Source organism: Aureobasidium melanogenum (assembly GCF_000721775.1).
Source record: "Aureobasidium melanogenum CBS 110374 unplaced genomic scaffold scaffold_6, whole genome shotgun sequence".
Lineage (NCBI taxonomy): Eukaryota > Fungi > Ascomycota > Dothideomycetes > Dothideales > Saccotheciaceae > Aureobasidium > Aureobasidium melanogenum.
Genome location: NW_024470058.1, coordinates 476,465 through 499,811, shown reverse-complemented (window position 1 = coordinate 499,811; position 23,347 = coordinate 476,465). Strand labels below are relative to the sequence as shown.

The 23,347-nt window shown below is 46.7% G+C and overlaps 10 protein-coding genes across 10 annotated transcripts; 5 read left to right on the top strand and 5 right to left on the bottom strand.

Annotated features, from left to right (window-relative positions):
* Positions 1–700: 700 nt before the first annotated feature.
* On the top strand, positions 701–1,681 carry M437DRAFT_14194 (uncharacterized protein; the record flags this gene model as incomplete). The annotated part of the gene is made up of 1 exon (XM_041018749.1): positions 701–1,681. A coding segment is annotated over one exon (981 nt), but the record flags the coding sequence as incomplete, so codon positions are not given.
* Positions 1,682–2,381: 700 nt separating this feature from the next.
* M437DRAFT_64795 (uncharacterized protein) lies at positions 2,382–3,152 on the top strand (the record flags this gene model as incomplete). The annotated part of the gene is made up of 1 exon (XM_041024480.1): positions 2,382–3,152. One exon carries the CDS (start codon positions 2,382–2,384, stop codon positions 3,150–3,152), a length of 771 nt encoding a protein of 256 aa, XP_040881265.1.
* Positions 3,153–3,756: 604 nt separating this feature from the next.
* M437DRAFT_83184 (nucleotide-diphospho-sugar transferase) lies at positions 3,757–5,148 on the top strand (the record flags this gene model as incomplete). The annotated part of the gene is made up of 2 exons (XM_041027886.1): positions 3,757–3,782; positions 3,840–5,148. 2 exons carry the CDS (start codon positions 3,757–3,759, stop codon positions 5,146–5,148), a joined length of 1,335 nt encoding a protein of 444 aa, XP_040881264.1.
* Positions 5,149–5,443: 295 nt separating this feature from the next.
* On the bottom strand, positions 5,444–7,193 carry M437DRAFT_44680 (MFS transporter; the record flags this gene model as incomplete). The annotated part of the gene is made up of 6 exons (XM_041020947.1): positions 5,444–6,018; positions 6,071–6,349; positions 6,403–6,573; positions 6,627–6,650; positions 6,709–6,849; positions 6,899–7,193. The coding sequence occupies 6 exons, from the start codon at positions 7,191–7,193 to the stop codon at positions 5,444–5,446; spliced, it is 1,485 nt and encodes a 494-aa protein (XP_040881263.1).
* A 988-nt stretch (positions 7,194–8,181) lies between these two features.
* On the bottom strand, positions 8,182–9,808 carry M437DRAFT_83182 (uncharacterized protein; the record flags this gene model as incomplete). The annotated part of the gene is made up of 2 exons (XM_041027885.1): positions 8,182–9,615; positions 9,665–9,808. 2 exons carry the CDS (start codon positions 9,806–9,808, stop codon positions 8,182–8,184), a joined length of 1,578 nt encoding a protein of 525 aa, XP_040881262.1.
* Positions 9,809–10,669: 861 nt separating this feature from the next.
* Positions 10,670–10,999, bottom strand: M437DRAFT_64791 (uncharacterized protein; the record flags this gene model as incomplete). The annotated part of the gene is made up of 1 exon (XM_041024479.1): positions 10,670–10,999. The coding sequence occupies one exon, from the start codon at positions 10,997–10,999 to the stop codon at positions 10,670–10,672; it is 330 nt and encodes a 109-aa protein (XP_040881261.1).
* A 621-nt stretch (positions 11,000–11,620) lies between these two features.
* On the top strand, positions 11,621–12,193 carry M437DRAFT_74074 (uncharacterized protein; the record flags this gene model as incomplete). Its single annotated transcript, XM_041026172.1, has 1 exon — positions 11,621–12,193. The coding sequence occupies one exon, from the start codon at positions 11,621–11,623 to the stop codon at positions 12,191–12,193; it is 573 nt and encodes a 190-aa protein (XP_040881260.1).
* Positions 12,194–12,390: 197 nt separating this feature from the next.
* M437DRAFT_44789 (phosphoglycerate mutase-like protein) lies at positions 12,391–14,070 on the bottom strand (the record flags this gene model as incomplete). The annotated part of the gene is made up of 6 exons (XM_041020967.1): positions 12,391–12,593; positions 12,645–12,753; positions 12,817–13,049; positions 13,106–13,476; positions 13,529–13,764; positions 13,819–14,070. 6 exons carry the CDS (start codon positions 14,068–14,070, stop codon positions 12,391–12,393), a joined length of 1,404 nt encoding a protein of 467 aa, XP_040881259.1.
* A 791-nt stretch (positions 14,071–14,861) lies between these two features.
* M437DRAFT_44889 (acid sphingomyelinase) lies at positions 14,862–16,856 on the top strand (the record flags this gene model as incomplete). The annotated part of the gene is made up of 3 exons (XM_041020986.1): positions 14,862–14,996; positions 15,046–15,132; positions 15,186–16,856. 3 exons carry the CDS (start codon positions 14,862–14,864, stop codon positions 16,854–16,856), a joined length of 1,893 nt encoding a protein of 630 aa, XP_040881258.1.
* Positions 16,857–17,946: 1,090 nt separating this feature from the next.
* On the bottom strand, positions 17,947–18,937 carry M437DRAFT_45150 (uncharacterized protein; the record flags this gene model as incomplete). The annotated part of the gene is made up of 3 exons (XM_041021031.1): positions 17,947–18,297; positions 18,354–18,516; positions 18,576–18,937. 3 exons carry the CDS (start codon positions 18,935–18,937, stop codon positions 17,947–17,949), a joined length of 876 nt encoding a protein of 291 aa, XP_040881257.1.
* Positions 18,938–23,347: the final 4,410 nt, after the last annotated feature.

Below are 23,347 nucleotides of genomic sequence, written 5' to 3'. Positions count from 1 at the left end.
AAATGGCTTGAAAATACAGCAATATAAATATTGGTATGCGAAATGGTGTAGTTATCAGTATCGACCGAATAAATTTGTGGTGGCCGGTATCGGCGGTGAATGGTATAGAGCTTTACGAGTCAATTGAGACGGTATACAAGACCAGTTGACCAGATGGAGATAGGAAAGCAGTATATTGGAGTAAGTTGTCAGTGGAGATCAGAAAGGAAGGTCAAGACCGATGAGTCGAAATGTGTCATAGCAGACGGAGTTTTAGAGAGGTCCATGGTCTGTGCGCAGTGGTTTGCTCGACTGGGGACCATGTCAATCTGGCCCACATTCACTTTGACTTTAGCATGTCACGGGTGCCGTCATGGCTGCTTCTTCACGCCGGAGCAGCGTGACAAAGGCGCCAGACACACTCCGCTATTACTATGAGCCATCCAAGTCAAAGTCAAAGACGTCTGTGTCGGTATCGAGCGTGCCCAAGAGCAAACACGACACTCCCGCGGTCGAGAAACGGCCCAAACTGCAGCGAAGCGCCTCGACAAGTCAGACCAAGCCTTCCGACGACAAGCCCATTGACAAGGACAAGGACAAGAAGCACCATCGTCGCACTTCGTCTTTCCTAGGCTCCATCTTCCGTCCCTCGATACCCGCTCCAGCCACCGCCTCGTCAACTTCACCGCGTGTTCGTACCGCCGAATGCCTGACATGCGGCTCCGACGACGTGCCTGTAACTCGGTCAGCTAAGCTACCATGCGGTCACCGAATGTGCAACTCATGTCTGCGCCGCATCTTTACCATGTCCCTCAAAGACCCTCAGCACATGCCGCCCAGATGCTGCAGCCCAGATCACATTCCCTTGAAGCACGTCGACCACCTCTTCGACGATAAGTTCAAACTCCTCTGGAACTCTAAATACCAAGAGTACACCACAAAGAACCGCCTCTACTGCCCTGCAAAAGGCTGCGGCCAATGGATCAAGCCTGCCAATATGCACAAGCTCCATGGCCGCAAGTATGGTCGCTGTCCCAGATGCAAGACCAAGGTCTGCACCTTGTGCAACAACAAGTTGCACACCACCGGCGAATGTCCCAAAGATCCAGACACTAAGAGACTTGTCGATCTGGCTAAAGAAAAGGGTTGGCAACGCTGCTACAACTGCAGAGCTATGGTTGAACTAAACGAGGGCTGCAACCACATGACCTGCCGCTGTGGCTCCGACTTCTGTATGCTCTGTGCCAGCCCCTGGAAGACTTGCGAATGTCCATGGTTCAACTACGCTGCTGTTCCCGACCATGATCGCTTGAACCACATGCGCGTTGCAGAGACCGTCGTAAACGCACCCCGTCGCGACAGAACCGAAAGAAACGAAACTCATGACAGAAATGACCGACACGAACTACGCAGAAACCATTCTAGAAACACCCGCACACCTATGAACTATCAGCAAGAACTCGATGCACGAAGACGTCAAGAGCGTGCCGATGAAGCCTTGGCTCGTCGTCTGTCCACCACCAACATCTCTGACCGACCAACAACTGACCGTCCCCGTCCCCGCCGTCGTGACACTGTCACAGAAGAAGTTTTTGGCAACCGCGGCGACCATTTCCTCAACGACAACTACATCTCAACCGCATCCCACATCAATGCCAGTGTCATCGGTGACGCTGCATTTGCTCGTCGTGGTGAGCGTGAGAGTGGTCGCAGATCGAGACGTCAATCTACATCTTTCTTCGATAATAACCCCGGACTTGCGCTCAATGCATTCGGTACCGAGAGCTTGCTTGGTCTAATTTTACCTCCAGAACCTGTCCAACTTCCCGCAAGAAGACCAAGCCTAAGGCAGCGACTGGGCAGTATCAGCAGCCAGAATGGCCGTGAACGAATCGGTGGATGGTTGAACAAACTTGGCTGAACCAACTCTTTTCTTGACGAACGATATCACTTGATTGCACCTTACGACTTTTACTAGATACCCCTTAAATCCACGACGAACTGTTTGCTGTTTTGCTGTTACCTCCAGATTCTTTTCGATCTCGCCGACGCACTGTGATGAACTACGCCAGAACCAAGACTGATTTTGATTAACAACGTTCACTGCATGAGACTCTGACGCAAGGCTTCTACAGCAACTACATCACAAAACAGATATCCCTAGAGCCAAGCCTATAATCACCCACGAAGGATTTGCCAAGGTAAAGCAAAGAATAGAGGTCACCAGACTCAAATCAGGACAAGCAAGGGACTTTCAAATGATTGCATAGCACAGCACTCGTACGTAAGAGCCAAGGACCTTCCGGTCAGAGGATCATCAGCACAGATCTAATATAAGAACTACGATTTCCTGAGGATATCCTGTCGTGATAGAAACTCAATTGATTCAGCTGACAGCCAATATGTCAAACGCAACCAACATAACCAACAACCCAGTCGACGCATGCCCAAGAGACCTGCAATATGGTATCCCTGATGCATGGAGAGACTCAACTTCTTCAAACTTCTCTCAGGCCGCATGCTCTGCCCCAGCCTGCAACAATTTTCCGTCCACACTTGCTCAATGCTGCGGACGCGCAGAAAGTGATCTTTATTACTTCAATACCACGATCGGCCCTTTTGCTTCCTGTGCAATCGCCAATAGCAATGACACTGAAGCTTACCAAGCTCTCCAACGCTGTCTAGCCGACAAAGAAGTCAGAAACTTCAAATGTAACGACCCAGAAGTCGTCGTTGCGCCAAATTGTGGAATCAATTGTACCGACCCAAAGATCATCATTTCGCCATCGTGTGGATTCGGTACTCAACCACCTGACAACCAAACCCTCGACTGGCCGATCCAGCAGAGATGCAGTCTTCCCATGTCAGTCAATGCCACTAGAGCGATGAGGAAGTGCTGTTCGAACTATGACAGTGGCGACGGCCTGCTCGTCTACTCAGAGGGGTGCTACATTAGCTGCATTTCTGACTCTACCAATGGCACTTTCTCGAGTTGTCTTGCTAGAAACTATGATATCAGCACTCAGGCCTTTGTGTGTACTGCAAATGATGGCCGGGAAAATCCTGATTTGAGCCGGGAGACCCCTGATTCGAGCGTCGGCGCTCGAGGCTCGCCGTCTCTGGCCGCTATCTTCACAATGTTGTTGCTGGGCTCGTCAATGTTGACGCTCTGATGATATCCATGTTGCAGAGGTCAATAGAAAGGGAAGGTTAGGATAGGACCATCAATGTCACTCACATATGCCTCGGTTTCTCGGACGAGACTTAAACCCGAAGCTATTTTTATCCTTTTCAACAGGAATGCATCTGCCAAGGGTCCAAGGGGCAGGGTCAATCTTGACCTGCATTTGTGTTCAGATCAACAACTCCATAATTTTCGTGCATTTTGCATATACCTTGCTTCAATTCTTCTTTTGATACATAGTTGACTCTGCTCCACATTGCGACAGACAAACGCCATGGTTAAACCCCCACAATCCTCCATATCAAGCGGCTATCGGGATAGATACGAGGGAAGGGGCGTATCTGCCAACCCGTTTTGAGCCTAGAGCAGCCTGTCCAAGAAACCTAGATCTTGCTTGGCCAGCGGGCTTTCGTGGCATGCATACGACAACAATATTGTTGACTTTGTCTTGTTTTTGAATGCGTCATGCATAGAGTCCTTTTACACACTGACAAGACTCTCTGACCATGCACGACACGCTCTGATGTTACGGTCTCATAACTTTCGAATCTTGGGAGTTGGTCTCCTGGTGTTGTTGACGTTCGTTTATTGGGATGGCATTAAATCCGCTTTCGGGTATGTTTGTTGAGTGATCGATTCGTCGCCCCTAATGTTGCCACTGACATCCCATTCGCAGTCACCAAGGCCTTGTCACAGAACAGGAATTCGCCAGCTTTGGCAATGTTGTCTTTAAAGCATTGAAAGAAAATTCGCCTGGTGATGTCGATATCAAACGAACTGGCCAAGCAGCTGCTATGGTCTTCTGGAAGACCAATACAGAAACACCGAGACCGGATCTTCTTAATCTCACGGCGAATGATGTTGCTACCATGCGATTTGCGCATAGTGCATATATGCAATCTGCCCAGCACATCAGTCTTCCTTATCAAACAGGGGCTTCGGGAATCGTTTCTTCGGCTGCTGGAAAGTACCTCCCAGTCTTTGTCATATCTCTGAGAATGTTGCGAAGAACCGGTTCACAACTACCTGTCGAGCTCTTCGTGGATACTGAGGCAGAATTGGCTTCGCATACGTGTCAGACTCTTCTTCCTAGCATGAATGCACATTGCTTGCGACTAGAAGACCGTCTAGGAAAATGGGCAAGATACCTTGCAAGTTTCCAAGTCAAGGTGTTTGCGATCTTGGCTTCTTCGTTTGAGAACGTGCTGTTCCTGGATGCTGATGCTTTTGTTGCCAAAGACCCTTCTCATGCTTTTGTGCAAGAGCCATTTTCTTCCACTGGTCTGGTGACTTGGCCAGACTTTTGGGCGTCGTCTGCTTCTGCACATCTTTTTGAGATCACTGGCCAGCCAGTACCACCAATGAATGCGCTCGCCTCCACAGAATCTGGCCAGCTCTTGGTCTCAAAATCTAGTCATGCGTTGACTCTGTTACTTGCAGCCTACTACAACTACTACGGCCCTGACGTGTACTACCCGCTTATGAGCCAAGGAGGACCCGGCGAAGGCGACAAAGACTCTTTCATCCACGCAGCTCGAGTAGCCCAAGCACCCTTCCACCAAGTCAAGAAATGCGTAGACACAATCGGCTACTACGAACACGGCGCCTACCACGGAGGAGCAATGCTGCAATACGATCCCACACAAGACTCTACCTCTACAGCTGCCAGCGTAACCACCATGGATAACCCCCCAGACGCCTTTTCGGTACATCACAACATTCCAAAGTACGATCCTGTACAATTAATTGATACTGGTGTGCTTGTCGATGCGAAGACGGGGATACCGCACAGATTGATCGGTACCAAGGAAGAAACCGAGAAACGATTTGGCAGAGATGTCGAAAGGGAGCTTTGGGAAGAGATTGAGTATGTGACTTGTGAACTTGCAAATCAAATTGTAGGTTGGAAGACGATACCCACGACGAAAGATGCACAAGGCACTTGTGATAAGGTTCGCTGGTATAGGAAGGAAGTTTTTGTATAGAGATCAGTGTTAATGATGGTATGAATTTTCTAATTGAATCGTTACATTCCTCAGATATCCGGTTTGTGGACATGCCTTGCCGTAGAGATAAGCCTGAAGGGAAGGCGTGCTCAAGTCTTGACCAGGCTTTCAGAGCTTGTTGCTCGCGATGAAACCTTGGCTATTCTGTTTGATGACATAGGATACGTATACGCTAGACGTGTCTAGCTCACAATACAGAAGGAAGTCAAATAGAGAACCATTTTGTATGTAGCATCTTAGATACAGATCGAAGATCAGACTATAGACACCTAACTTAAAGCAAGAATCTGAATCCCTTCTTAGCTGCTTCGCCAGGAATAGCCTGTCCAGCACTGACGGCACCTTCCACATGCTCGCCTCTATCCAACTTCTTATTCAACCTCACCAAAATCATCCTTAGAGTAAATGCCATAATAATTGCCAAGGCAGCAGTAGCGCAATTCACACTCATCGCAACCACATATCTGGGTCCTGCCGATTGGGGATACATGTACGAGGCGTAGATACTGCTGGCGTTGGAAATGGCATTGATGCCTGCAAGAGCCGCGGCACGTTTTGCTGGTGGGCGGGGGATGGTGTTGCTGATCCAGGCGAGAGCGACGACGTAGCCAGTGTAGACTCCAGGAACCATGAGCATCATGGCAACGTAGCGGGGTGCGGTGGATGTTGTGCATGCGGCAAGAATGAATGCGGCAACTGCAAATAAGAGGGGGATGGTGATGTGGAAGAAGCGTTCTCCAGTGCGGTCTGCGTGAAGGGCGTTACAGAACGCGGTGATGACGGCCAAGCAGTAAGGTGGTGCTGTCAGACACAAACTGATGATCTTGCTGTAACCCAAGGTTGCCACAACTATACAAAAAGTCAGCGCCTGATCACGATTCAACAAATATGTATCTCGTACCTGTTGGGAAGAAGTTGGTGACAGAGCCACTAGCAACGATGCCAAAAAGCAAAGCCATGAGAATGTACGTCTTGATATCCAGGAAGGCAAGCTTAAAGCCATGCCAGAACGATTGTCCCTCACTACTGACCCAATCATCCATACCGATATCCTCTTGAAGCCTCCAAACAGCGAGTTGGCGTTCTTCCTCAGAAAGCCACCCGGTGGTACGAGGGAAATTTGGAAGGATAAAGAAAGCGATGAAAGCGATTGTAATGGTGATGCAACCTTCGATGATGACTATAGCTACTTCAGTATACTTCTCACCTCACATTGCTCATGCAAAGACTTACAGAGCCAACGCCATGCCGCCAGACCGAGGCTTCCTGACATGCCGTTGAGAATTCCAGCGGCAATGAGGCCTGAGAATGCACCCGAGATCAATGAGCCAGAGTAAAGGACGGCAGAGCGGAATGCGAGCTCCTTGCGAGTGTACCAAGAAGACAAGAAGAACAGACAACCAGCTTCATTGTTGTTAGCATCATGGTTGTAATAGAAATAGAAGAGATTGACTCACGGAAGTAGGCAGCCTCGACGAAACCTGTTACATCATTCTGATTAGCAGCACGTATGAAGCAGACTCAACTTTTCGGACTCACCTAGCACAAATCTGACTGCTACAAGTCCACCGAAACTTTGGACGGCAGCTGTGCATGTTGAGATGACACCCCAGACACACATCACTGCTGGGAGATACAAAGCAGGTTTGCCGATTTTGTTGAGGAAAAGATTGGAAGGGACTGGTACTGTTAGAATGAAGTCCTTCAAAATAGTGATAGCCACTCTTACTCTGCATCAACAAGTATCCGACAAACAGAATCGAGACACTAGTCTCATATTGTGAAGATGTCAAGGCCAGATCAGTCTCCAGTCCAGCCAAACGCGCCGAAGCAATGTTGTTACGGTCAAGATAGTTGAGAATGTACATCAGAACAAGCATAGGCATGAGTCTGAAATCAATTTTTCGAACCAGGACCTTTTCCGCATGCGCTCGCTCTTCTGGAGACATGTTGCGAACAAGTTCTGGGGCTTCGGCCCGCGTCAATCCTGGTGTTGTGTTTGCGGTCTCAACTCGATCAATCATGTCGACAGCGGCTTTCTCATCGTAGACCTCGCTTGAACGACGATCCCCATAATTTGGGGTCGTGAAAACGTTGTGGCTCATGGTGACTGATCAAAGAGAAAGAATAGAGCGTGGTCCAAGAGTATCCTTGAGAAGAAGTCCAGTTGATACCAAAAGCACAAAAACGATGGAACGAGGATGGAAGTAAGAAAGATTGCAAAGGTATGTATAAGAAAAGAGGATCGCGGCTGGGAGTACTTTGTTCAGGTGATCGTCGACCTGCACATGGTTGTGACATTTGCCATGACTTGATATTCGTTTCGGACTTCTCACCTGCAACTTATCCGTTGGTCTATGCCGCTTTCACTGAATCGGCAAACCGATACAATTGTCTTGATCTTCTCCACAGTACTTTGTCCGGGGTCCCCATAAGATTGGCTGAGGAGTGGAGTGATGTGCCGTTGATGCCGACTTCCAGCGCGGTGTGACAAGCTCTGTGCAAGCCTTATACCGGCTAAATTGGCATGCTTGATGTAATGTACAAGCACGCGTCAACGGCGCTCGCCTTCGAATAGCAGCAGAGAGGGGAAGAAAAGTGGTGAAGAAGGGGCCCTTTCCGTCGATCAGTTGGGGTACGGAGGCGGGGAAGGTTGGCGAAGAGGGAAGGTCTGCCGAAGGTGATGTAATCGGTCGGCGTTCTCAACGACAGCATCGGTGGCTGCAGTTGCGACTACCTTAAGCACTCACATGCAAGTCCAACTCGCTAAAGACGTAGAGAGAACAATTCCTCGAAAACTTCATCGTGAAGTAATGGAGCAGCTGTCTCAGGCGTTCAGATACATGGGTCCATGCATCAGAATGCTGCGATTGCGTCCACGAACACAATCATGAGAAGCATCTGTGTTGGTTCAGTCCTTTCTGAATGATTAGCTAACATAGGAGCTTCTTTTCAAATCATAGACGACTTTTCAAGCCCAGCAAACGTGCTTGCTCACGGTCATTGCCCTGTTCAATGATCATCAGGGAGACGCCATGGACCTAGTCCATCTCTAAAGACCTCATCCTCTGTGCCATCGCACATCTCTTCATATCGCACCCAAGTCTCATTCGTTACAGCCTGAGGGTCGACACGCGCGCCGCCTTTCCAATCCTCCGGGCTCCACCATTGTCTACCGTCCGAGACGGCCAGCGGGCCCAAAGGCGCGATGAGATGACTATTATACAGAGTGCGAGCGTGCTCCTGGTACCAAGCACGGTTCCACCATTCTTCTCTGAGCGATTTCATGCCGTCTCGATGGGCGTTGTGATGGATCACTGCTGGAGCGATACCCGTCCACACATTCGTGAAAAGCGAAACATCTGACCATGATTGCTCGCGTGGCAAGGGTCGCTGTTCGAAGGTCCAAAAGGGTGGCACTGTTTGCGCGACATCCTTCAGGATATTCTTCAGCCTACTACTCGATGCCTCGATCCCACGAATTGAATTGGCTTGCTCCAGCTGTTCCTGATTACTGGCTGTTAGCCATTCGGTGTCATCTTCAGCAAACACTGTGGCCAGTCCGATAGAGCTTTCATAATCCACACCGAGGCCGAATTCAAGATCTCTGCCCGCAACTGCATCTAGATGTTCCTTCTTGTATCGACCAAGACGTCCATCACTAAAGACGTTCCGAAGTAGGTTTTTCCACTGAGGTGTTGACTCCTGTCTTAGAGCCTCACGGGCAACTTCCTGCTCGCCAAACAGCTGAGAGAAGATTTTCTGATCGCTGCCAAAATTTGGATCTTGTTCCGCCCGGGACAGCGCTTCGGTGAACAGCTTGCGCATGGCTCCAACCGTACCCATCGCTACGCCCGAGTTGAGGAACCTTTGTCGGTACTTGATATATGGATTTTTCTCGTCCCCAATATCCGTGTCGGTTTCTGGCCCGTAGATGTCTTTGGGCAAAGACGATTCGGGGACTGCATAGCACGCTGGATCTTCTTCTGACCATGGCCAGCAACGCTTCTGGCAAGAGAACACGATCTGCTGATGGATGTTGTGTGCCCTCACGACACTGCTTCCAAGCTCCTTTTGCACACGTTCGTCGGCACGACGATTGATATCGAAATATCTGTCGAGTATTGTTTGAGGTCGCAGCTGGAACCAAATATCGTATCCGTCGACCATCAACACCAGGTCAGAGTCCCGAGCCGAGTCCATGCTGTCAAGGTAAGTCTTGATACCAGAGATCTTGGCTATGTGTGATCCTCCTTCCACAAGATTCGGATCGTCGAACTTTTGATTCCAGTTCAGCAATCGTGGTGCTGGGTAGTTCAGAATTCCAGCACTGAGGACTACTTTGCAAAGGTTCTGATCAGGATGCGACGCAGGAATCAAGAGATGCAGGTAGGCAGGCTTTTCGTCAATTCGTTCTGGTCGGAGATCATCAATATGATGTGGTAACTATTCCTGGATCAGCATAATGGTCTTGAGTATATACAACACTACTTACACTCATGAAGATATGCAGCAAAAGGATGGCTATCGTCGTGATGGTGCATACTTTGAATACACGACCCTTCGAGGTCAACGTCCTTGGTGGAGATGGGAACTCAGGAAGCTGATCAAATGACCTTCGCAGGAGATTTTTGGACATGTCTAGATGTGTGTGATATCGAAATGGACAATAGGTACACAAGCCGGCTGGGGACTTTCAGGCATATCATACAGACTCGTCATATTGCCCCTGGTTGCTGTCGACATTTCCAACCCAACTCCCATCGTCACCGATCTATCGAGCGGATATCAAGGACTTCGCTTCATCATCACGCACCGCGGAGCATCTCGCTGTAAGGAAAGGCAGACGTCTCCTGCACTAGCCCAACCGCTCACTCAATGCCAGTTTTCTTGGCAGTGGAGTGGAAGGTTTCTTGGTGATTGTTGTCTCCGGCTGCTATATCGTGCACCAGGATGAAATGACACAGTCTACCTTACGGCACAGCTAGTGGATTGACCAATGAGATAAGTCCGCTTCAACCCTGAAGTTCTGTAGCATTGCCGAAATAAGTCTTTGCGTGGTCTTTATGTGGTTTCATGCCTGCAGACGTAAGATGAGAGCAAGCGTGAGTTCCGATAAATCTGCTGCGAATCATCATAAATGCTTGGTCAACGATTATGGCCTCGAGACATGTTAAGTGGACCTGGCTTTATTTCCGACGATCGCCTCCGCGGAACATCTGCCGAGAGCTTCGGGTTGCGGCTCTTCGACGGCATCGTCATCTTTTTTCCACAGACACGCGACTTCATGATATCGTATGGTTCGTATCGTATCATAAGTAGCTAGCCAAGGACAGTCGAGTCAAGAATTCTGTGGTGAAGAGGGATGCCTTATGAATTATAGTTCGCGTAGTGCATACCTGTCGATAGTGGAAGGCACAGGCTTAGCTCGATACAACAATGCCACAGACGCGGATGGCCGAGGATGTAGACAAGAAATGGTTGTATGACTCGTGATCTATCACCGAACGAGAGACAGCTCGCTTCCTCTGAAAAGCTCCTCCGTGTAATTGGCAGGACATAGTGCGTCCCAGCCAATGAACCGTGTTCGCTCATTCTTCTTCCATATGGAAGCACCAATCTGCCCACCTCTGAGGCGCTGGGAGTTCTCTATAAGCGACTTGCCGTATGACTGAACCCAGAATGCTGTCCACTGATGCTCTCGGGCATCTTTTTGTCCATTAAAGTGAGGCATGACAGGGATGGTACCCAAGCAGATGTTTGTGTACAAGCTCTCCTGCTCCCACGTTCGTCTATAGGGCAGGAATTCTATTTCGTCGTATATCTTCATGTCTGAAGGAATTTTGTAATCGCCATGATACTTGCAGTCGAATTCGTTGCGTCCTCTACGTGTGCATGAGTGAGGGTGCTCAGCTTGACCGTTGATAATGAAGAGCAGCCAGGTGAAGACATAAGTCAGATTATCTCTTCCCTGAGTAGTCAAGGAGGCGATCCTTTTCAACCGGTGCTACATAGATACAAAATTGTCCTTGTTAGTGAGATGTTGGTAAGGAGAATGTGACTACGATCGTGGCAGGCGAAATGAATTCTTCGACTGTCAAAAGTCTTGGTCGTGCTTTCTCATTGAGTGAAGCCTGTGCCCCTCACGACTGACGAGCGGTTTCCTTCGGCGGGTTGTATTTTTTCTTGGACTTCTTGGACAATTTGAGAGCTCATGGGTCCTGCTGGTAATGGAGATCTGAGCGGAATTAGTCATGTGAAATCGCTACTCCGAGTAGGTTTGGGTTCGACGCGAGGACAACGCGAGAAGGATTCATCAAAGCGAGTAAGCTGCAGGCAATGAGATCACCAGCTAGGCAGCAGACACGTCTGGAGCCTCAAAGATATGCCTATATCAACGCACTCCTCAGCCAGAGATTGCACAATACGTCAGATATTCGAATGTTGAAATATGGCCTCAACCAGAGAGCTCGCAGACACTTTACCATTCTATCCTCCGGAAGGCTACGACAGCACTGATCAATTGCATTCCAAATTTGCAGCATATACCTTGATTCCGCTGGACCATGACGGCCAACAACGCTTTCTCGAGGATCTGAACACGGGCGATATGACAACAAGTAACTGCGTCCTTGCACCTCAGCCAGACTTCTCTGGTCGCACACTCCGAGAAATTTATGACTACCATATCGAAGAAGCCATTAAAGACGACAACGAAATGCATTCCCATTTCATCATCGTGGCCGATCAAGAAGACTGGAAGCTCAAGGGTGTCCTCGTTGTCTATCTGTATGCCGGAAGGCAGTTGACCAAACATGACGACGAGGATTTTGAATGGGAGGCGACGGTCGGGGTGTTGCGTTGTGGAATAGACATGGCAGATTGCGTTTGTTGCAATCTCGAAATTGATAATGTGGATTGGTGTGAGGAAAAGGAGAGTGAAGAACAAGAGTGGGGTGGTGAGGATCCCTACACGAACCCGCGATACGCCAAGTACCATTGGAATACGGGCGAGCTGAACTGAATTGGAGACTCTGGTATTCCCTTCGATTCTCGCGACAGGACGTATTATATTTTCGGCCGAAATCAATCATCAGCCAGAATCTAATTGATACACGTCTTGAGATCTAGTCTTGACAATTGCCGCAATAATACTAATCTAGCTACAGTTTTCTGTTTATAAGACTTAAAAACAGTATCTACAATCTTTCTATCAGCCACCTAAGGCTTCACGACATACTCCGAAGACAATGCATTGTCAATCAAGAAGGTGGCAGTGTTTGTCTTTGCAGCAGGAGCAGTCGAGTTTGTAAGACCACATGTCTGCACGAAAGTGCCTTGAGACTTGCTCTTTTGAGCAATCAGTGCAACATAGCTTTCGAGCGGGCAAGACTTTCCAGGACCACTTTGGCAAGAGGGTACGGCTAGGCACTGTCAGTCCATGTAGCGTGATGGCTTCGGTTCGATTGACTTACGATAGACGGCATCGTTGAGTGTGATGCGGACGTATTTTTGGTCTGAGCAAGTCAGACGCTCGAAGTTGATGGTACCACGCATGGTTACGTAGTGACTGGCAATGTAGAGCTGTTGAGAATGCAACAGTATTAGCAGGGCTGAAGTTAATGAGGAGCACCGAGGGATCGATACCTGGTCGTCGGGGATCTTGGTGCTGGGCAGAGGCTTCTGCTGATCAAAGACACCAATCTCGGAAGCAAGCTGGTTGATCTGACCATCGTTGGTGAACATGGGGATGAGCGGACCTGGTGTCCATGACTGGCCGTTGCTGTTGACATATGTCTTGTTGGGACCATCGACAAGTCTCTGAACGATGGCGTTGAGAACGGGTTGCATCAGCGTGTAGTTCTTGCCCGAGCCAGGACCTGTCAGAGCAGTCAGCAAGAAGAGAACATCTGAACCTCCAGTGGACTCCACACACCAGAACCATAGTAGTAGCGCAGGTCCTGTGCGTACTCGTATTTGCGAAGCTCGTCGTCAGTGAAAATGTTACACCATGGCGATCTGCGGCCAGTGATCTGCGTCTCAAACCCGCACAAGTATGGGAAATTAGTGATGTCGGAGTCGGTGAAAGTAAGGTTGCCATGAATGTGGCTGTTGATGCGTTTGGTGACAGCAGGCAGGTACAAGTTGTTCCAGGTTGTGAGGTTATCACCACCACCGTTGTCGCTGTATGTGGGACAAGAGTCTGAAGGAGCCAAAGAGTTTGCGATAGATGCCGGGATATTGGACTTGAGCACATAGACATCACCGTAAGTAGAGTTGGGTCCTAAGTATCCTCTAGCGAAGAGTCTGCAGGATTTGGTCAGACTAGACAAGAAAAGAATTGCCAGAGATAGCTCACCTTGCCGAGTTAACGACTCTTGGTGCAGCAGGGTATTGGTTAGCAAAGATCGAGAAAGGAGTGTTTTCGGTATAGAAGTCAGGATATCTCCAGCGATAAGCAACACCCATGTCATACAACTCCTTATATCCTCCGATGGAGATGTCTGAGATCTCAACAGCCGGATTGCGAAGTACAGGCTTCCACGATGAGATAAAGCTGTAATCTCCTATGGCAGTGAATTGGGCAGCTTGAATCTGTTTCGATCAGTACCGATGTTTGATGACACATTGCACGAGACAAAAGCAAACCTTTTCAGCGAGTGCTACCCACCCATTGTAGGCGCCTGGGTCTGGATATCTTGAGGCGTGACGAGACACAAATGCGGCCATGTCCACTGAGCAGCCATCAGGCACCTCGTAAGGAATGTCGTTGACATCGGGGCCTGGAAACCAAGGGCTGTTTCCTCCGAGCTGCTGCGTGGGGTCAGATGTAGCTGCTTGAGCAACACTTGCGGTCAAGAGTAAGCAATTGGCCAAGGTGGCAATTGTAAGGAGGCCCATGTTGGTTAGCTTTGCGACTTAGGCTTGTTGGAGATTGTGAAACATATGCGCTGCTGCATCTTTATAAGAGATCACCTGCACTAGATTCATGGTTTCTGGCGTATCGACGGAAGCTAGGAGGTCATGCAAGCGAAATTTGGTATGAGATGGATGCTTGTTCGCGAGATGTGCTTCAAGAATAGATGAAAACGTGCTTGAGGCGCGTAGCTTCTGTCGTTCGCAGGTCGGTAACTAAGCGGTCTGCATTTATGCCGCATCGCTCAATCAGCCGGCCTGCCAACTGTTTCAGCATAAGGTCTGATGAGTTCAAGAACATGTGTTGTGATAAGCGTTCCGGTTGGCTCGCATAAAATAAGGCCTTAGAAGAAGACGGAAGGTGCAATCGACGCAGCCAAAGAGAGGCAACCTGGAGCGAGATTCGGTTGCAAAAGTCCGAGGATTCATCACCCGCCTCGCGAGTCTGCAGATCAAAGCACAACTTCTTCTCCTGTAATTCAAACATGCAAGCTTTCTCAGCCTATCTCGCATCGAGGTCAAGTAAAAAGACTGCGTGCAGTACACGTGCCAAGATTCGCATGCTAGTCGTGCTTGTGATGCTCTATCATGTCGCGACCATAGCCTGCACGCGCGAGACTATTGACTAGCGATCGACACAAGCATGTTCACAGACAAAGACTTGGTCGAGGAGGTAAACATGTCGCGTAGCACAATTTGCAAGTATAAAATGTCAAGGTAGGCACGACCGAGATGAAGACTCTCCAAGCATACCTACCACAGGAGATTCGATCATCATGAAGCTCCTGCCTCTTGTGTCAGCGGGCTTTTTGTTTGCACAATCAATTTTTGCTACTTCAATCCAGAAGAGAGACACTGTGAGCGATATCTTGGATGACATCAAGAACGCTGCCACTTGTACAGCCTGCCAGGTCTGGTTCTCGCAGCTCAATTAGCAGCGACATGAGCTAAATTTCAAAGTCTCTGTTGGGTGTCCTCCAGGCTCTTGCTCACGTTGGTAACGATGCCTTTGTCGATGTCATCACCTCAGTCTGTCAGTCGCTTGGAGTAAGTTCTTCCAGGAAGGCTTGTACGAATTCTGAAAACTGACATATATACAGACAGAGGATCCCGATGTATGCGCTGGTGCGATTGGACTTGAGGGGCCCATCTTGGCTCACGACCTTCGTCAAATGAAGATCGGCTCGCACACTGCTAAGCTTTTCTGCGGTACCATCTTTGGTCTTTGCGACTACCCAGCTGTGACACCCTACACTGTCTCGTTCCCCTCGGCGAAGCCTGCTGGGGCTGCTCGTCCTCCACCTAGTGGCAAGACCCCTTTGAAGGTCGTCCACTACAGTGACATCCACGTTGACCTTTCTTACGAAACTGGCGCCAACTACAACTGCACCAAGAATATCTGTTGCCGCCCGTACACGAATGCTGATGCTCCAGGAAACACGCAGTTCCCTGCTGGTGCTTATGGCAACAACAAGTGCGACAGCCCACGCATCCTCGAGCAGAGCATGTACAACGCAATCAAGACTCTTGTACCAGATGCAGCCTTCTCTCTTTTCACTGGCGATGTGGTAGAGGGCGCAGTCTGGCTTGTAAACCAGACTGAGGTTACAGGCGATCTCAACAACGCATACTCGCTCATGAACACTCTTGGTATGCCTATCTTCGGAGTTGTAGGTAATCACGATGCTGCTCCTGTCAACAGCTTCCCTCCTGCTGCTGTCGATACCACAATCTCGAGTCAATGGGTCTATGACACCTTGTCCACCGCCTGGACCAAGTGGATTGGCTCTGCAGCTGCCACCGAAGCTGACAAGTTCGGTGCCTACTCGGTCAAGAACCCAAACACTAACCTTCGCATCATTTCCTTCAACAGCAATCTGTACTACAAGCAAAACTTCTGGCTATACGAAGAGCCCATGGAAACTGATCCTAGTGGTCAGTTGGCTTGGCTTGTCTCTGAGCTTGACGCTGCTGAGAAAGCTGGTGAGCGTGTCTGGCTAACTGGACACATGCCCATGGGTTCCGGCGATACTTTTCACGATGCTTCGAACTACTTCAACCAGATTGTCACCAGATACAGTGCCACCATTAGTGCGCAGTTTTACGGCCACACCCACAGAGATGAGTTCATGATCACTTACTCGAACTACACAGCCCAGACATCTGCCAACGCCATCGACGTGTCGTACATCGCTCCTGCTCTGACTCCCACATCTGGCAATCCTACTTTCCGTGTCTACTCTGTCGATCCCGTCACATTCGGCATCTTGGACTACACCGTCTACATTGCCAACCTTTCCTCTCCTACCTATCAGAATGGGCCAACCTGGCAGAAGTACTACTCTGTCAAGGAACAATACGGTGCCCAGCTTAGCCCACCGGTCACCGCAGTATCTGCTGAACTTACACCTGCATTCTGGCACAACGTCACCACTCTCTTCTCAAACGACGACGCCGTGTTCCAACAGTTCAATGCTCGCAAATCTCGTGGTTATGGCGTTTCGGCTTGCACAGGTGACTGCAAGACCAACACCATCTGCCAACTCCGGGCAGCAGAATCTCAGTACAACTGTGTGACTATCAAGCCTGGCATCAACTTCAAGAAGCGTGATTTGGGTGCTAATCCCGCTCATTCTGACGAATGCGATGGCTCTGCAGGTGCTAAGATTTTGAGTGTGCTGACTGACAATATTGGTGTTTTTCAGCAGGTTCTCCAGAAGCAACTTGGTGCTAGTTTCATGAGTGAGACTATCAACGGCACCACTTCTTGAGTGTTGAGCTTATATGAAGATGGAGAGACAGTCTCTTGCGTCAAGCTCTGATCGTGTTGTAACTGAGTTGGCCTTGGAAGAATTTTTGGAAGAGATAGTGAGACGTTTTTGGATACTTGGTAGCATATAGGATGCAGCAGACTAGTCAAAATTTTGTCACCAGACCTTTCACTCCACGATAGTCTTCATATGTTTACCTATCACATTCACGCTGCATAGGCAGTCTGCTCACACGCCACGTCAAGTAGTTCTTTATAGAGATTCGAGACCACGAAAAGCACATCATCCCAGACGTTGCTCTTGAGGGTAGTCGCCCTTGCAAGCATCGCTGCTCTGTCTTCTGCGTCGGACGGCTATCTGGGTACAACACTCTCGACAAAGTAGATCGAACATTCTCCTGGCGCCAGAACGACTTGTTCGACCAGCTGGCGTATCAAGAATACCCCTACTACAACCAAGCTTGACGAAGACGACGATGGCTGGACTGTTGAGACGTGCAGAGAAGTGAGCAGAGATAGGAGCGCGAGGTCACTGATTCTGAGTTTGTATCTCGCCAACCCTGCTTTGCCTCGCTCATTGTGAGTGCAGTCAATATTCTATGTGAACACACGCACGCATCGGGGATTGTGTTAGAGCACCAAGGATCACTGCCCTTGGCTCCTTACTCCTGGTTCAGCCTTCCCAAGTCGATGATACAGGCGAGATCGGACTTTTCTGCCTGTGCTCGTTTCTTGATGGAGTTGCAAGCGGTGTCGCTGGTCAGACTAACCGCTTGAAATGAAGCTATTCACCGTACTTGATATATAGTGCTTCTCTGTGGGGTAAAGCGTAGTCATATGCTGAAGAGCACCCTCACAGTAGGCTCCATTGATGGAAGCTGGTATTGAGATGTGTTTTTTGATAGATCTGGTTGCAGCAGCGAGTTCGGTCCCGATTTCAAGAAATGGAAGTGACTAGAAGTTTTGTGGGACTTGTGCATCACTCAAAAGCTTTGGACTTGAAATCTGTCCGGTACAGCCGTAGTCTGATTACCATTAAACTTATCTCTGTCTATCATCTATCCTGGTGATGTTCGAGAGCAATTACACATCTAATCACCCTTCTCAACATCTCTAATACTCTCAGCCTTCGACCTTCTTCTCGATCTTCCCTTCTCACTCCAAGGGAAGTGCAACACGGGAATCAAGAAGAAACTGTTTCCCCTGTCCGCGATACCAGCAAACAAATTCCACCAAGCGATAAACGAGGCAATAATGCCGAAAGAGCCTCCTGCAAGGTTGAGGCTTTGGTTGGGTGCAGTGACGCCATCAACTGTGGTGGTGTACATATACCCAGTGGCAAGCATGAGGAAGGTAAGCCACACAGTGAAAAACAGGGAGGAAAATGCGACGGTGGATTTTAGGGTCACAATCCAAAGCAGGAAAGTAAAGATCATCCAGCCCTAGATCAGTGTTAGAGTGTGTGCAGAGTCGTGACAAGACTGAGGCGGAGACATACGTAAAGATAGAATCCCAATGCCGTGTAAAAAGCTTCGTTTTGGCCTCCGTATGCTTCTGCAATGTGGAAGCCGCCTGGTGTGAAAATGATACCCAAGCCAATCCAGAAGCCGCCATATGATGTTAAAGCTGTGGCACCAAAGGTATTACCCACAGCCATTTCCCTAGTGGACGAGATCGTCAGCATCTTTCGAATAGACACCCTCTAAGGAGTAAAACTCACCACATGCCGGCAACAATCTGAATCAATCCTCCATAGGCATATGCTGGTCCAGCAACGATGTTAGGTGTATGGACACCGTTGGTCCCCAAATTGATAAGACTAAGCAAAAAAGTCGTAAGGCCGAAGCCTGCCAGTCCCAATGGTGCAGGGTTGGCGATGTTGCTGGTTGGGGGCTTGTATAGACCAGGTTGGAAGGCACCTCCAAAGGCAGGAAGATAAGAGTCGCCAGTGGGGATGCGAGACAAGGGACCATATCCAGGTGTCCAACGAGGATTGATGGCATTATTTTCGAGGTGTTCTGCTTCTGCTTTTTGGATCGTGTCGGGATCCGAATTAGATGTGCTGGACGGTGAGGAAGCCATGATTATTTCGTGGAATGTCGAATCTCTGTGAGAGAACCGATGGCAGCAAAGTGATGAATAGGCACTCGAAAAATGAAAACAAGAGGAGCTAAGGAAACAGAAGACTTCTTATAAACACCTCTTCCATGCCGATTTCCATCAACATCTACTAGCCTCAAACTCTTTCCGCTGTTTGAGAGCACATCCCTATCAAATTCATCTGATCAGCTGCGCATACGAATTTACGAGCATTGTCTTTAATACCCCTCAATTGGTCCACTGTTTGACTCGCAACGGCAGCACGCGGAAATGGAAAAGAAAGTCGTTACAGAGGTGCGGCTCGTCGTCATGCGCTTGGATCTCCACAAGCTTCGAGGGGAAAGAGTGACGATCATTGCTTTATTTCGGCTAGAGACGATCCCCGGATGACGATGTCAAACCGGGGTTGCGGAGAGCAAAATGCGGACTTGGGGAAGAGTGCTCGCTTTCGGACACGGCTCTTGAATGAGCCGCGAAACGTTTGTTCTTATCTTTTGAATGTGTTTTGATGGTTGGGTGTCGCAAAGCGGTTGTCAAGTTTTGAGGAAGTAGTTATGGAGATCAATTGCCTTGCCCGGCGGTGCCTCTCGATGCACTCAGTTCAAGGATACCTTCAATTATTATCCTCGTAGACAGAATTCAGCCGAAGATCTCCCGTGTGGCCAAGTACGCCCCTCTGTAAGCCTCTGTTAGTAACAGCATACTAACCCTATACAGGTGGTACGGCGTGTCACTCGTAATGATAAGATCCTATTAGCAATAAGGATAGTTTAGCAAACCTCGGTTAAACTAGTTAGTTAAAAGTTATCCCGATAAGGGGCTAGTTAGCTATATCTAGCTCTAAGGGGCTAGTAGACAGTTAGTTAATAGATTTAACCAATGCACAGATTATAACTTTAATAGGTTATAAGCCTAGATTAACTAATAGATTTAGTACTAGCTTTAGAACGCTTAACTATGCACTTAGCTATGTCGTCTACTACTATAAGTAGCAGTAGCGGTTTCTCTAGCTATAAAGAAGATATTACCCCTCCTCGAGTAGTTAGGGGAATAGTAGCGCGCGTAGTAGTAGCTACTTAGGAACGTAGAGGCCCTTACCTTAGATAGGTAGAAGCATATAGAGGAGACATACCTAGTAGCTCCGACGAAGAAGCATCTTCTAATAAAGATAGTAAAACTTCTAAAGGATAGGGTCACTCTGTTAACTTAAATAGTTTAACTAGCCTATAGGGTTACCCTCTTAGCTTATACGATAATAGTCTAATCGATGTAAATAACCTTAAAAGTAATATTAGCGCTAATAAACTACTACGCTTTAACTACGACATCTATTAAGCCTACTAAGGATTACCTAAACTCGGCAAACTACTACTAGAACCCTCGCTAGAACCTCTTTTACTAAGCTACTTAGAAAGAGACGACCCTAACTATCTTACTAAGGCCTAGCGATTCTTTGCCGGCCTTAATAATCTAGTACCTCGAATTAACACTCCGATCTTTAAACTATATCCTAATAACATTGCAAATAAACGACGAATAATGTCTAATAGAAAATAACTTCGCTTTTACTTACATAGGGAAACACCTATCTAACTACTAGTTTAACTAGCAGTTTAACTAGCTACGGTTAAACCTTAACCTCTTTATTAACACTATCTATACTACTCCCTATATGGAGGAAACTATACCTAGATTCCCTTTAGTAATAGAACGAACTTTACTAATATAGGTACCTTATATAGCTATAACTAGGGTAAATGGAAAAGGAAAATGAAGAACGCCCTTATAAAAGAGTGCGTTTATAACCTTATAATAGGTTAGGAGTAAGAAGATAGAACTACTCCTTTTAGAAGAGTAAAGATATAATATGCTTTATCTAGAATTAGAGATTAATTAAGCAATAAAATATAGATTAAAGTTAAAGACTTTAAGAGTCCTTAATTCCTCTAGTCTTACCTTAAGGAGAGATCGAAGCCTTAAGGAGATAGTTAAGTATGGTTAATTATTAAACAATTAGAGCAACTTAAACTATTAGATTATAAGGACATCGAAGAATTCGAATAGTACTTTATAACGTTTATTACTAAGCTACGCCGGATAGACGTAAAGTTCGTTCTACCTAGCTAGTATATCTCCCTTAAATTCCTTTTTAGACTCGGCGTAGAATACGACATCTTCGTTGCTAATTTAATAAGAAACGGATAAATTACTAGCGATTATAGTAAACTCTCGTTTAAGGAAATTGCGCTTAAAGCGCGTAAAGAAGAGAGATAAAAGGCTCTTCTCTATTTAGTAGACACGCTAGTTATTATAATGCGACTCGAGGTAAGTAATAAACGACGAAGACTAGATATTAAGTATAACTACTATTAAAAGATGGGACACACTTTAACCGAGTGCTAGATAAAGAACCCTTAACTTCTACTAGACTAGGTTAAGGAGAGAAATGCTATAAAGAAGAATAAGAAACTAAAGGCTCATTTAACCATAGCTTTAACTATAGCTAGTACGCCTTTAATTCCTTAGTTAAATAAGGGTACTCTAATACTCCGGTACACCTTTTTCTTAGCACCGCCGGATAATAAATCGAGTAGCTTCGACCCTAGTAACCTATTAACCCTACTATCTTTTTTCATGACGGCCGCTAAACTAACTAGATTTAAAGCACTAGACTAGGCAATTAATATAGTAGCTACTTACTATATCGCCTATAAACTAGAGTAGTTCGTAGAAATTAACATATTTAAACGACCACTAGTAGTAGAAGTAAGAGGTAAGAACTATATTATACTTAGAGAAGAAGTCGTTAAACTCCCTATTTAAATACTATAAGGCATTCGACTACTTTGCTTAAGTAAGGTCCTTTATATCCCTATGCTTAGGATAAACCTCTTATTAGAATTACGAATGGACGATTAAGGAATTAGATTCTGTATACTACTTAGTAGAAGGTGTAAATTCATTTAAGACACCCTAGATAGTAAGATAATTCTAATTATAACCGGTAAACGTACCGGAGGCGGGCTTAGAAAACTAGATACCTCTTTAACTAAATTAGCTAAAGTCTAGGAAAAACGCTACTAAAACCAGGTGCTAAAGGTATTCTTTACCCGGCACATTAACCCTATAGAGGATATTTAACGCTAGTATTAACGACTCGGCCACCTTAGAATTAATAACATTAGGAAAGCATAACTCTAGACTATAGGAATCTAGGTCTACGACAGTAGTAAATCCTTTAGCTATATAGCGTGCATTTAAGGTAAAATGAAAGCAACTAATAACTAGAATAAGACGCGACGTTTAACTAAAAGACTTGAAATAATCTCTATTAACCTTAGAGGACTAATTACACTACTAACTACTATAGGAAAGCGATATTATATACTAATAGTTAATGACTTTACCTAAATAATCTAGATGTTTACTATGAAATCACGCTTAGAAATCCTATGCTATCTTAGCTTCTAGGCTATATAGGCCTATAATAACATAGGAAGACAGTTAAAGAAGGTTAGATCTAATAACAAATTTATAACTAAAACGATTACCTCCTAGCTAGCAAACTTTAGTGCTATTATAGAACTAATAGCCCTATATAAACCGAATTAAAATAGTTAACTAGAGAGGGTAAATAGCTACTTCTTTAACCGAGTATAGGTAGTAATACTAGATAGTAACCTTTACGTAGTACTCTAGGCCGAAGTTTTGCAAACTATAGTTTACCTTTATAATAGAAGTCCTACTATGGCGCTAAACTAAACTCTATAGGAGATATGGACTAGGCGGAAACTAGACCTTAGCCATCTTAGGAGAATTAGTTATAGAGCGTATAAGCTTATACTAAAAGCGCTCTATCTAAAGAAGTTAGATAAACGTAGATAAATTAGAGTGCTCCTTAGCTACGAAGGAATTAACTAATATAGACTCTAGAACCCCTTTATAGGAGGAGTTAAGCACTACTTAGAAGCAGTATTTAATAAAGAAACTAAGCTAGTATAGACTAGCAACTAGAAACTCCTATCTATGCTAGCAATTATAGACGCTCCGCTTAGTACTAAGAATATACTTCCTCTAGCGGTGTTTAATAACCTTTCCTAAGTACTAATTTAGTAAGTATTTAACCTACCTTATATCTATACGGTTAAACGATAATAGCTTAAGAGGGAGAACGATAATAATATTTAACCTAATGTCATTAAACTAGACACGAAAAGAGTTAAATAGGACGATTAAAGCGACGATAACCTAGCTAAAGTTAAGGACTCGGATACTAAACACGATAACCGCGACGATACTAATAAAGTTATACTATACTTAGTTAAAGATCCGACAAGCTAACCGGATAAACTATAGCACTACTATTAAGCTATAAACTTACTAGATTATTAA